The following is a 13,385-nucleotide window of genomic DNA, read 5'->3' as shown; positions in this document are numbered from 1 at the left end:
ATCACACGTCAGTTGTGAAGGAGATGTGCTCATAAGCACAATGTCAGCACACCTGAGTGAGATAACCTAGCATCCAACGCTGAAACATTTGACTGGCGATGTTGCCCGGATGACAAATAAAGAGAGAGGCCGGGCGATTGTCTCAAATTCCCACCAGCCTGCAAAATCCCTCCAGCGTTTTTCCCGAGCGTCATGTTTAGCCTATCACACTGCTCAAACGTTAGCGCAGTTTGCCCCAGGTCGTGCAATTGAAGAGAATGATGCATTGAGCTCACATTACTCCCGTGTAAGGCGCTCGACTTTCCTTCATGGGCACTTTCTAGTGCTCCAGTCCCTGGTAAAAGCAGCAGCTCAGTCCCTGCGTTCCCCCACTCACCACTGTTAGTGTACTGCGCTGTTCGGGACATGTTATAACTACGACCGTTTGTGTCATGGCTGGCCGATATTCCCGATATGACAGGCTGCCTTTGTGCTTGAAAAGAGGGCGATACGGAGACCCTTTCGTACACTTGCCGCGCGTTATCATCGTTGGAATGATGACCAAAGGCTTGTCCGAAACCCACTCTCAGATCTTCAAGATTGGAGGAGTTTGTGTTTCCATTATTGTAACCATACCTGATGAGATATGGCTCTACTCCGTCTTGCGGATTGTTGGAGCTAAAATAACTCTGCATGTTCTGATGTGTTCCGAGCCTCGGGCCGTCAAAAGTAGCTTGCATATTGGCTCCAAGGAAAGGACCTGCCTGTGAACTTAAAAATGCCCTGCTATTGTCCGTGGCGTCATCTCCTTGTAGAACTAGAGTGCTCTGCATATTTTTCTCTCCAAAGGTCCAGCTTTTGACTCTGGGTGCTGTTGCCTCGCACTCAGTGTTCCCGAATTCTCTCGACTGCTCAGCAAAACATAATTCCGGCTGTGCAGGCTTCCGGAACACGCTGTTAACGACGCTAGAAGGAGTTTCAACTTCCGAGAAATTGTAAACCTGTGAAGAGGCTAAACCGGCATTGTAAGCGGAGTGCAAATCATCCGCGACAGCCGTTTGCGATGAAAACGGTGCCGATGGTTTTTTGGTCGTTCGGAAGGGATTCGAGGACAATTCAGAGCTTTCAGATAGAGGTGATTGGCCCGACTGCTGTGATGCCAATGAAGAGAACGCAGATCGCTCGCTTTGTCTACACGATTCTGCGGGAGAAGAGTGGTACGAGGCTTGCACGCGCAGCTTTTCCTTTCGAAGTTGTTGGGTTATGTGGGCCTGCTGATCAAGATGGTTCATCCGACTGAAGGAGCTATGGACTGTTGCAGGGTCAAGAAAAGAATACTCCATCTCTCCGACGGATGCTAAACCTCCCTGCTCGGGGGCGTTAATCTCCTTCAGCGACCCTAAACCTAGCGTTCTATCATCGAAACGGGCCTTAGTAGCGAAACTTTGCAGGCTGATGTTTGACACAGGCAGATCGAAAGCATTGTGAGACTCGGAAAGTTTCGGGCTGTGCAATACTCCATCCGTACACGTCAAAGCCTGAGGCGTCTTTCGAACACCGCCTGCATCCGTCATTCTCCTGTACTTATGCCGAAAATCGAGGCTCAGCAGCCACTATCTTTACAGGGGAACGTGTATATCGCGCGCCCTCGAATCATTTTCCTGTCCTGGGCAACAGAAGATCAAACTCGAGTACTATTAGCATCCACCACTTGTTATCTACTTGAATGTTTAAGCCCTCCGACCTAAAAAATTCAAAGCCAATTCATCCAAATCGAACGATTGAGATATTTCAATGTTTCCAATGGCGCACATTTTAAGAACATATATATGAGCGCCTCAAACTAGAAGCTGTGCAGCAAAGTTAAATTGCGGGAGGTTCGACCCAATTGAAATCCTTGTGTCTTAGCTTAAAAGAGTGGGTCAGAAGGCATGCGGACTAAGAAAAAATCAACTCTAGACCTTCGGACCTGAACTCGTAAGTAGCAGCCACATCAATATTTCCGGCCCTTGGAATGACTGTCAGTAGAGAATGCCTTCGTTCGAATGTTTATTTGCGGCAGGTAAAATAAGTTTTGCATTGCAGGCATGAATTATGCATACGACGAATTCAGCTGATAAGAAGGATGACCTTTCATAGCAGAACAATTATAAAATCAAAGGTATGTGGTCAGACACGAGAGTTCCATGGATGTGATCGACTCATTGGAATGAGCATTTCCTGCTTGCGCGACTAGACGGCAACATACGCCACCTGATAGAGATGCCTCGCTTCAGCGAGACCCAACAGCAAATAGGTCCGACAGACACGCCAGTTGTATTACAGAAGGTCGAGAACCCAAAGTACATTTGATAAACACGTCCCTTTGCGATGGAGTATGTGCTTGTGCACTGTGCAGCCTTTAATCGGAGGCCAGGGCAGACTCTGTAGACGAAGAGAGGCCATGATCCCAATACAATTGATTCAGTAGAGCTCGGATGATTGGCCTGACCGTCTACACATGACGGCAAGATATGACGCTAATCCTTAAACAATAAGATTGCGAACAAATCAAGTGAGGCGCCAGATGGCTTAAAGATTTGACGATCCTCAGGTTAGCATGGATTATGTTAGAGAAGCGTTGCAACTTTCTTCTTCTTAGAAGAGGAGTATCGAAGAAGGAAAACAGGATCGTTTCGGATGGGCAACGACGGACTGGTGCGCCAGTACAGAGAGGCAAAAGGTTTGTGGGATTGTAGGATGGAAGTTGACTCTGAGAACTTACAAAAGCCCAGCGAAAACAAGCGTGGAAGAGAGCTCTTCGCTCGCAGTGGACTGTAACTCCGATGGAGTGTTTGATCCGCAATGAGGAGGGCACCTTCCGAATGACATTTCGATGTTGGGCTGTCCGTTCGAGTCATAAAGTGATAGAAAGAGGAAGAGGGAGGAATTTTGAGGAGACGATGATCCTCGTGAGGAAGAGCAGCAGCAGCACCCACTCCCTACTCAACAGTAGCTGTGTAGTAGTGTATAGTCACTAGTGGTGCTCGTGACCTAAGCACAGGTAGGCAGCCACTTTATTACTAGCCCAACTACGTGACATGGGCTAACCTAACCAACCAATCAAATTAAACGGCCATCAATTTACCCATGCGTGCATCTGAAAACAATGAACATACTGGTTTGCCAGTTTTTAGCCTAGATTGCTCGAAATCTTATCCGAGATTTTCAAAGATGGCGTTCATGGAGTGGAATCTCCGCCTCAATTTCAACTGGGGCGGTCTTTTTGTAGCGCACCCACAGTGACCCAGAGTGACCACCAGGCAAACCAGTCAAGACGCCTATCATCATCATCATCATACTGAAGCTGAGTTGATGCTGGCCCGGTTGGGTCCTAGCTCAAGCCTCAAGGAGCCAACAACTAGAAACCTAGGCCTGTGATGTGGTAGAGCGTGCCCGTGAGCCATGAAGATGATGCGGGTTGTGCGCCACCAATTTATTTCAAGACGAAACCATGCCAAAATGAAGCACAATACCTTTAAAAAACGATACCTTCTGTCAAGTTCGTCCGAGTTCCGACCTCTAGCTACTACTAGCGCTCTAGAGCTACAGTCGGAGTACGAGACTTTTTCGTACGCGTGTGTTGTCTGCAGCCCGAAAAAGACGCGACACAGCTGGGGTGTCGTTGTCGGAAGAAACGAAAGTATTGAGGTTGGGAGGATGGGACGGGGCTGAGAATTGTGGATGGATCGACCGAGGATGGGGAGGGGGACGGGGGGAAGAAAGACACAAAAGAGAGAGGCAACAGAGAACATGGTGATACGCGTCAAAGCTGGAGGCGAGACAGACGCAAAGCTGCTCGCTCGCTAGCGGAAGGAAGGTTCAAGGGACCTTTTCAGAAATTCAGAAGCTGCTTCTGCTCATTAGCAAACAAGAGAACTGCAATTTCGATGAGGATAATGATGATGATGATTGTTGCTACCACACTCCTATAATATATATGAAAAATATTATAATAATTTTAAAAAAAAACTGTGCGTGGCACAAAGCCTGACACGTACGCGTACGCCCCTTTCGGTTTGGTGATATGTCAGCTCGCGCCCCTTATATAATTGCCATTGACGCTCCTTTCTTACACCGGTGGTCCCCGCCAGAAGCAACATTGAAGAAGTGCCCCGCGCACGACCATTGTTTACGGCTTGCCGCCTGACTCCTGCCGCGCTGCAGTCTCTAAAAAAACCCACCCCCGTGGCCGCAGCCCCACAACAACACAGTCATACTGTCTGATACACGCTTTTTAACAATTTTTTTTCCCCTTTTACACTCCTGTGCACACTCCGTAATATCTACAGCTCGAAGCGCGCGGGCTGCGAAAGGCCATGCCGTCCTTGTCGTAGATGCAAATGTGAATGTGAACGCGTGGTGACCGTGGGGTCAGACCCGCCAGACTGGCCACTGGCGCTGAATTGGCGGTAGTGGATTGTGCGAGACTCTATAAAAAATCCGTCTATAAAATATATAGAAGGAAACCAATGGCCGGTGTTTTTTGTTGTAGGCTCCCCGTGCGCCATACAGGCATGTGCACAACGCACGCGGGAGGTGGGTGGTGACTCGTGCGCCACCCATTCCCCTACGTGTGTAGATGCTGAGTCCTTATATAATGGGCGGGGGGGGCCCTCTCTTTGGGAACTTTGATTTCTACCGGTCAAAAAAGCCTCAAGCTCTTTTAGTTTTTCACCCTCCACGTTCCACACTGATTATTATTGTTACTGGCAAGCCACAGACAGCCTATCCGGACGACCATCAAAACTCGCAGCTTTATTGGCCCGTCTTTCACAAGCCTTCAGTGCCAACAAGCTCCACACACCCTCCCTCAACGCTGAATATCATGAGGCTTCCCATGCTGTGTGGCCTCCGCCCTCTGCCACTCGCCACCGCTTTCAATAATCAGCCCCGCCTATAAAAAGGCTATCCCCTGCGCACTGCGCTCTGCGTCGTCCTTGCCTCTCTCAACGTCGTGCTCGAATTCGGATCTTTCAAAGGTCCTCGCCCTTTCTGCAAAGACCGAAACACCCTGGACCACCTGACTGTGCGCCATTTGATTTCGCAATCTTGAGCGGCATTCCATCGGGGAACAGGTTTACAGTACTCACGCCGTGCCGTTTTGGTTTCTGTGTATATAACGTCAACACTCCCGTTTTTCAAGCGTGGAGTGACTTGAGCCGTCCGCGAACCTGGAGAGTACAGAGGTCAGCGAGCGCTGGAACTTTTGCCCGACTGCAGTACTGCTTCACACAAAGCCTTCAAACTTAATTCACAGAATGAAACACGAAAAGGCCAGGGTTTCTGGCACGGAGACGTCCAGCTTGCAACACTGACGGACCTTGATGCCTTGCTCGATATTTCAAGAATGGCCGTTGAGTCCGGCTGGTCAACTTTACATGGCTTGCTAGAAACTTGCGATTGACGTATGTTTCGGTGACAACCGTTCACCACGACACTTTTTAGCTGGAACACTTCACGTTCTCCTTTGGCATCCCATTGTCAAGGAAGCACCAATCGTTTAAAAAATCTCAGGCGTATAATCTCCTGTGAATTGGATGCGGCGAGAAATAGCATGCTTGAACTATATATGACATGAGAAATATAAGGGAGCTGGAGAGCGGAGGAATACCATTTCTTTCATGTTATACACATCAAGTATGGATGGGCGAGGCTGCGTAAATAGTATGACTTCAGCGTTCTTCGTTCTAGTGTGGATGTGAGGTCGTCTTTTTTTCAATCACGGAGATGCTCAATTTCTTTAGGACTCGTTCCCCAGAGCACATTAAACTCCTTGAAAGCGAAATCCAGTCGGCAAATTAGCCCAGTATTTTTTGGACGGGAAGAACGTGGATACCGCTACGGCCGTTTTCGCAGAAGGACTATGTACAGTAAACTTTAGTCAAATTCGTCTCACAATATCTATCATAGTCGCTCAATCTATAGGACGAACTGGCCATCCTAGATTTTAATGAAAATTTGTAGGCCTCTTCAAGACAACCCCAAGCCTCCCTGCCACGGCAAGTTTCCAGCTTCAGGATAGACCGAAGACTTCCACTGGCACGGCGTCTTCTGTATTGAAATGTGGACTTTAAGATTCACAAGACACCTTCTGGTTCAGAAGAGTTGTTGCCAAATCTTCAATGGTGAAAGTAGATTTATGTTAGCGTAAAATCTTCAAGGTTTGGGAAAGATATAATTGGGCCCATCCCAAACGTGTTGGCTAGAGAAGTTAAACGTGCACGGTGCTATTGGGGAATTACTTATCCTAAGAAGGGCTAAAAGAGGCCCAAGCTTCTTCCCAAAGCCTCTTGTGTGATCATATTAAATTAGCCCAAAACATATTGATTTGGTGGCAGGGGGCATGTATGACAAGCCTCTAATATCGTTTTGGCACACACATCAACAAGAAGGGGGGGGGGGGGGAGAGAGAGAAGCGAAAGACGGAGACAGGTATGGTAGGTTTAGAAGAATCATCCACGTCTGGGCATGAAGTTATTCCTAGTAAACTTTATGTAAAGTATGGTAGGCAAAGTTAAATAATTGAAGATAAGATTGATGCTTTACAAGTATATGAAAGCGTATAATGAGAATTATTGGGGGCAACCAAGTTTCATGGGGTGGGGGTGGGGGTAGGTGTCAAGCACTTATCTTAGAAGTAATGCACCTTTTTTAAGGAAATTAACAAGAAGTGCAACGAAGTCTTTCCAATATGAACATTCAATGGTCTCAATCATTGGTGGAATATACAACTAGGTTTGATGAGTTAGTTTTTGCTTTAATGTCCCTTTCATAACAAGAATGCTCAATTATGATTGAAAATGGGAATCATACTTACATGTGCTAACAATTTGAATAAAATTCTCTAAGCATCAATAAATAGACTTAACCATGGACATGCAAATAAGACAACACAGTTTGAGAAACCAGTTTTGATACAATGAGCTCAGTTATGATATGATGTCTTTATAAATACAAATTTAACACTCATCAAGGTTTTATCAACCTCATTTGTATAATAAAATTACAACTATTATTCACTTCCGATGCTTGGATCCTTACATGTCTTTTAAAGAATAACCAGAACTCTTACTATGTCTGGTTGCAAAGTGTTGATTGTACATGAAGTTCAAATTCTTAGAGTTTTTCACTTCCTTGTTAATGTAGATATACAAGTGAAGTGAGTCGCCTAGCTTGAGTGAAGTCTAGTTTGCCCCGGTGCATGTCGTCCACGTGCTCTAGCGAGTCTTAGACGAATGAAGGACCCTTGAAGCGTGCGAGGAGCTGGACTTTGGAGGAGATGTGCAACGGGGATTTAGAGGGTGGCTAATTGGAAGGTGGTGGGACAAAAGGAAAAACTCATCCTACAACATCATGATCCGGTATTGTCACATACACAAGGAATGTCTGTGCCCCATGAATCCTTAGTAGATAAAGGTAAGGCCAAAAGCCCCACTCTGGTTCAAGAGGTGGATCTTGTTTTGTAGGTTCCACTCACATAAGATGGGGGCGAGAGGAAAGAAACCATGACAGACGCCAACCACAAGAAGAGGCTCCATGAAGATAAGGATAGAGAGACCGATGCTTCTGAGAAAGAGCAGGTGAAAGACCCAGCCCCTGCGCAGAAAGGTTTCTCCAAGAGGATTAAGGAAGTTGCTAGGGGAAGTCGAGAAAATAGGTTCAATTTTTTAAAGGATGCATATAGGTCCATCATGCACTAACATGCAGAGGGGTTTGGGTTCATCCAAGGTGAAGGTGGCGATGTTGTCGTGGAACGTGAGAGGCTATTGTAAAAAGAATAAACAAAAAGGTTGTATGGCTATGCTCCTTCGTCTACGTCCCAAAATTGTGTTTCTTCATGAGTTAAATGTGGTTGCGATTATAGTTTTTGGTTCTCGATTAGGGCCTTAGGTTATGACACAATTGTGCACTTCCCGGTGAGGGGGAAGGGAGGCACAGCGATACTGGCAATGAAGTATCTAGCCAATAGGGAAGTCATCCACAATCCTCAAGGTTGGGTTTTAGGGGCTACGGTCACAGTAGATGGGTTTGTTTTTAGCGTAGCAAGTGTGTATGCACCCAACTTGCCCTCGGAGAGATCCGAATGTTGGGCGTGGATGGAATCTGAGTTAGTGGGAGATCATTAGGTCCTAAGCAAGGACTGGAATTTCACAAAGAGGAGTGAAGATTAGACTCATGTGGGGCCATCTCTCCTAGTTGTTGAATGTGAGGATTGGGAAAAATTAAGCCTCAATGATCTGGGTTTGGTTGATGCTATTGAATTAGATCAGGAGGGCCTCGCGAGCTTTTCTTCGAGCAAGCAGAGGAAAGCGGGTGGGTTCCAAGCGGCGGCTAGGTTGGATCAGCTTTACATTTCAAGGGCAGGGTGGTGGCTGTGAGCTCCACTGAGGGGGGAATACATTCTCTCGACTTCCATTTCTAACCATCCCCGGTCATGTGGCGATTCAATCTTCCCCACAAGCTGGTGAGATCCATGGATCTGCCACTAAAATTTAATAAGAGGCTGCTGACAACAATGAAAAACTTCTGCACTACCATTAAGAAGACATGGAAGGAATCCGATCAAGGGGCCACCGATCCACAGGCTAGATGGGACGCCGCCATGTGAAGGGTAATGAAAGTAATCAAGGAGGGGGACATTCTATTCAGAGCAGGAAGAAAGCAGTCTTGGGAAGATCTCAGCTACATAAGAGCGGTTCTTCTAGCGGCATTGAAAGAGACCCCCAAAGACGAGTACGTAGCTTACTTGCTGACTAATACTGAATCCGCAATGCACGATTGGGAGCTCCAGGAGGTCGAACATGCCCGCATTTATAGCAGACAAACGTGGCTGGCAGTCGGGGATTGCCTATCAAAAATGTTCTTCCAATCAGTTAATCACAAGAGATAGTGGGCTACAATCAATCAGGTGATGCATTCCCACGGCAATCTATTTAACGAGTTTTGGCATATTGTAGATGTCTTTCGTAGAGAGCTCAGTGCAGTCATGGGTGAACTGCGACCATGCGAGATGATGGCTGGCAGCTCACTAGCAGGCAAACTTGGACCTAGCATTAGAAGATGTGCACCTGTAATAATAAATGTCAATAAATCTATTATGGATTCTTCTATCGACATTTGTAATGATGCTATTACAAGAAATTTCAAGACAAGTTTCAATGGTTAAATCAACCTTGAAGTCCCTCTAAAAAATTTATAGTATGTCAATGCCTAAATTACTTCAATCCACCCTAAAACTCTGTGTGTGTGTGTGTGTGTGTGTGTGTGTGTGTGTGTGTGTGTGTGTGTGTCCACATGCACATGCGCATGTGTGTGCATGTGTGCGCATGTGCGTGGTGCATCTATGCATGCATGTGTGCATGTGTGTGTGCACGCATGTGTGTGTGTGTGTAGCTATTAACTCTGTCCCTAAATGCTTCTCTGGTTGGTAAAATCTTTGTTGGAGGGAATCTTGACCTCCCAAGCATTCTTGTATTTCTATACATAGGCTTCTTATGATAAATTCCTGTGGGACTGTTATCTATAGTATGTACACCAATTGAAAGGTGTAAGTCATGTACTAACGTTGAGCATGGCGAGATGTGCCCATAAGGCTTCACTTAGTTTTCTGCCTAGTCAAATTGCTTTGGTTCCAATATTTTGGTAAGGACATTGCGAAGTATTTTTTTGATGGACTATTCTTGTCCACTACTCTAGGAGGTTGTGCTTCTTCTGTAGATAACCATAAAGTTAGTCAAAACTAATGCAATTTGTATGGAGCAATTTCTGACCAATTTCTATTGGGGAAATCTTTGTGGTGTTTGTGTCTGACTGGAATCAATAGCATGTGATAAATTTCTCATATAGGAACTTTCTTGCTTCATGCATCTTCTTTTCTCACTTATTTGGATTTAGCACACTCGCAGATTCCCTAATTTGTTGAGCAAAGAATTCACGACAATACGGAGCTATCTGCATCAATTCAGGGTCGTCTTCATATTCTTGAATATTTTCCATACTTGAGCTACCTCTGCGCTAGAATTTTATGAAGTGCTCGGGCTTTGTGCACGCTATTCCTTAGACTTTGAAGACTTACCTGGTTCAGTGTTGGGTAGTTGAGACTGCTTGGATGCTATCCCCACTGCTAGTGCTTTGATCTTCAAATCTTTGGCAATTTTAGCATCAAATTCCTTTTGTGCATTCCAATTGACATCCTTATCTGATGGACTTGTATCGACTGAGGTTGCAAGTGGACCTTTTGACCTAGTAACCACTTGGGCTTCCACTATGTCTAGTAGCTCAGCTACAACTTCTCGGCATTCTGGATCAACTTCTTTTTGCTCCATTTTAGTTTTGAGAAACTTCAAATGTTCAGCCCAAATTGGATAGTCGGAACGGAGATGATTCTCTCCACAATAGGAACATTAAATCTTGGAAGGTTCTATCTTCTTCTCCTTACCATTCTTACCCTTATCTTTTTACTTAGGGCATGGTAGTTTGCCACCACTGTCATGTCGGGTGTCATTTGTCACCTACTTAGCAGACCCTTGATGATTCTTGCCATTGAACCAACAGTCAGATTTATCATGCCCAAACTTGGTGCAAGTGTTGCAATATTTAGTTAAGCATTCATCATTAGTGTGACCACCCCTAGCACACCTATTACACCATTTTTCATTACTGATTGGTTTCCCTTGTATGCCCAATTCCTTAAGTGCCTTTTTCAACTCGGTCTTGAGCTTATCAATTCTTCACTATCACTATCGACATCTTTCTTCTTTGTCTTTCCTTTCACACCTTCACTCTTTTCAAGGGCTACAACTCGGTCAAGCAGCTCTTCATATGTCTTAGTCGGGTTAACTATTTCTAGTTTATGCAACCACCCATAATTAGGCAGGCTCTCATGGAATTGTCAACTGGAACAGAAGTCGATTGATTGATAAGAGCTCACATCTAAAGTACAAAGTCTTGGATAAAGTCTCCCTTATTTTGTTTTAACTCGCTCAGCTTCATCAGAACATCTTCCTCATTAATTTTTTGTATAAACCATCGCAGGAATGCTTCTGATCGATCAAGAAAATATCCAATTGGAAATTGGTTGAACCACCTTTGTGCATTTTTTATTAAAGTATATGGGAAATAATACATGTATTCTTCATCTGTTATGGGGCTGTTATGGCACCATTTATGTGACAAATCCACAAGAAACTTTGAAGATGACTATATGAGTGTTCGCCATGAGTACCCTTGATATCTATATCCATTCCAAGTCCATTCCATGGGCACTTCCACTCGGTTTGCTCCATACCTAGGTCAATAGATCGTCCACTCAGAAGAATCTCTAGATCTACATTTGTCATGCCCTCCTTCATGTGTAAGAGGTCATTGTTGACCAACATGCAACTATTCCATAGGAAGATTTTTAGGCATTAAGGGTGCAAGTTGATTTATACCAGTGGGCCAAATGGGCTTTACATCCATGGTTATAGGTACTAAGGCAAATTACCTTAACTGCTCCATGTTCACCCCTTTAGGTACTCGGTGGCATCTTCTCCATCAGAAGCATGCCATTCTCATTGTCTATTGATTCTTTGGCCATCTTTGGTGGTTGGTCTTCTTCGATCATGCCCTTCTCAACCAGATTCTTCTAGAATGGTAGTCAAGTAGCAAAGAAGTCTATCTCTTCATCCATTAGCATAATTAGCATGCCCATTTTGATGTTCCTGAGAGGAAATGGCCAATCGTCCAAAGTCCAAACTTTTTGTGGAAGAATGCTCGGACTTCATTTGCCATAATGGACCTTCATCTGTCATCCTTCTCGAACACCTCAGCCCATTACTAGCAATTTATCTTTCTAGTTCTACATAGCAATCAACTTCCACCCTTAGGGTAGCGTGGTCGAGTCTCTCTCCTCGTACTCTGCACTCTTGTTGGACAATCGATGCTTCTACTAGCCTTCTTTAGGCATTGAGCTCTGGATCTGAGATTGCATCAGTTCTCATGGTTGGATGTAGCCAATTCCTTTGGCTCAGGCCCCTCTTCACACCTTACTGTATATCTACATCTTCGTTTTGAATGTGTATCACCCATTGGCTAAGTCAGAGATTAGCTGATTAGCGAGCTATCTGAATACTTTTTGTATTCGTTTTGAACGTGTATCACCCATTGGCTAAGTCAGAGATTAGCCGATTAGCGAGCTGCGAGCTGTCCAAATACTTTTTGTATTCCACACTCTGCTCTTCAAACACAATACCCGATTGCGCTACTTGTCTGTAGTTAGTCAAAGAATTGTCTTGTAATAGCTCACAATATCCTATACCGGCTTCAACTCATCATTAGTTAGCATGAACCTCTCAATGACTACTGAAGTCCAGGCTTGCTAACTCAATCCTCTCAATTTTTTTAACTAACAGCACATCAAATTGTGAATTCAATTGACCCTTCCCTAGCAGAATCGCCAAATGTTGATGCTCTAGTTTACTCACTCTCGACGGGTTAATTTGGCATGTGCTCGATGCTTGTGAACATACCCCAACCCTATGTAGCATTCGAGTGAAGATGCTTGATCTTGCAATCCTTAAGTACTAATTGTGCATGCTCAAGGGTGATGAAACAGATGTCAACAAGATAACTTGGAGGTCGGAGGAAAAACCATGCGATGATGGAGGATAGAGAACACTTAACAGTTAGAAAGTATAACACTATAGTATCTATGCACAGTAGGCAAATGGAAGGAAAGTCACACATGTACATATTAAAGAAATCTATTACAACCTAGCCGCCTCTGCTTATAGCAAACACTCAGTGGCAAACTTCCTAACCTAGCAAGCCAGGTGAGAGGGAGAGCATGAAGCACACAAAGTCACTCTCTACTCCCTACTTCCTATTATAATGCTTTTCTAAGTCTATTACAAAACCACCTTATGTAGTTGCCATACTCAGCTCGTTGGACCGCTACTTGATATTGGTCGACCATAAGGTTTTTGTTAACCTCTACTTCAAATGCAGGGTCATTGCTTCTTGGTGCTGGTGCTCACGTTGCTCACCTAGTCACCACCCACCATTCACTGTTGCTCGCCTAGTCACCACCCACAGGTGCCATTGCTTCTCGTTCATGTGTTGGCCTAACCCAAGGGCCAACAATAAAGGATTACATTAGGATTTGGGAGACATGCGTAAGAGGAAAGAATGCATCATATGAATCTCGTAATAGGCCACTGGTAGATTATTAGAAAAACATGATTAGAGAACTTGAATAATAAAAAGGCCTAGAGATAAGAGTGCACAAACATATTTTTGGCCAAGAATAGAATCACTTAATCGGGAAGATATGATTTTTTACGCTATGAGACAATAACGTTGGAGGTCCTCTAAGGGGTCCTTGG

The 13,385-nt window shown here is 44.8% G+C and overlaps 1 protein-coding gene across 7 annotated transcripts in view; it reads right to left on the bottom strand.

Moving 5' to 3' along the window:
- The window catches only part of LOC147882235 (uncharacterized), a 39,278-nt gene extending 35,706 nt beyond the window's left edge, over positions 1-3,572 (bottom strand). Inside the window, exons 1-3 of one of the 7 annotated variants that reach the window (XM_087401734.1) lie at positions 2,744-3,068; positions 276-1,645; positions 53-209 (exon numbers count right to left, since the gene is read on the bottom strand). In XM_087401734.1, coding sequence (XP_087257860.1) covers positions 53-209; positions 276-1,553 — 1,435 coding nt within the window. In that variant the 5' untranslated portion in view covers positions 1,554-1,645; positions 2,744-3,068. Of the gene's footprint in view, positions 1-52; positions 1,646-1,791; positions 1,929-1,948; positions 2,180-2,232; positions 2,376-2,743; positions 3,069-3,510 lie in introns of those variants that run through there. The other 6 variants (XM_087401730.1, XM_087401727.1, XM_087401733.1 and 3 more) reach the window with 6 other exon arrangements.
- Between the last annotated feature and the right edge of the window lie 9,813 nt (positions 3,573-13,385).

This window comes from Dipteris shenzhenensis, chromosome 30, assembly GCF_047967505.1.
Source record: "Dipteris shenzhenensis isolate YYH24624 ecotype China chromosome 30, Dip_SZ_1.0, whole genome shotgun sequence".
NCBI classification, from domain to species: Eukaryota; Viridiplantae; Streptophyta; class Polypodiopsida; order Gleicheniales; family Dipteridaceae; genus Dipteris; species Dipteris shenzhenensis.
The sequence above is the reverse complement of the archived record's forward strand: the minus strand, read 5'-3'. Positions and strand labels throughout refer to the sequence as shown.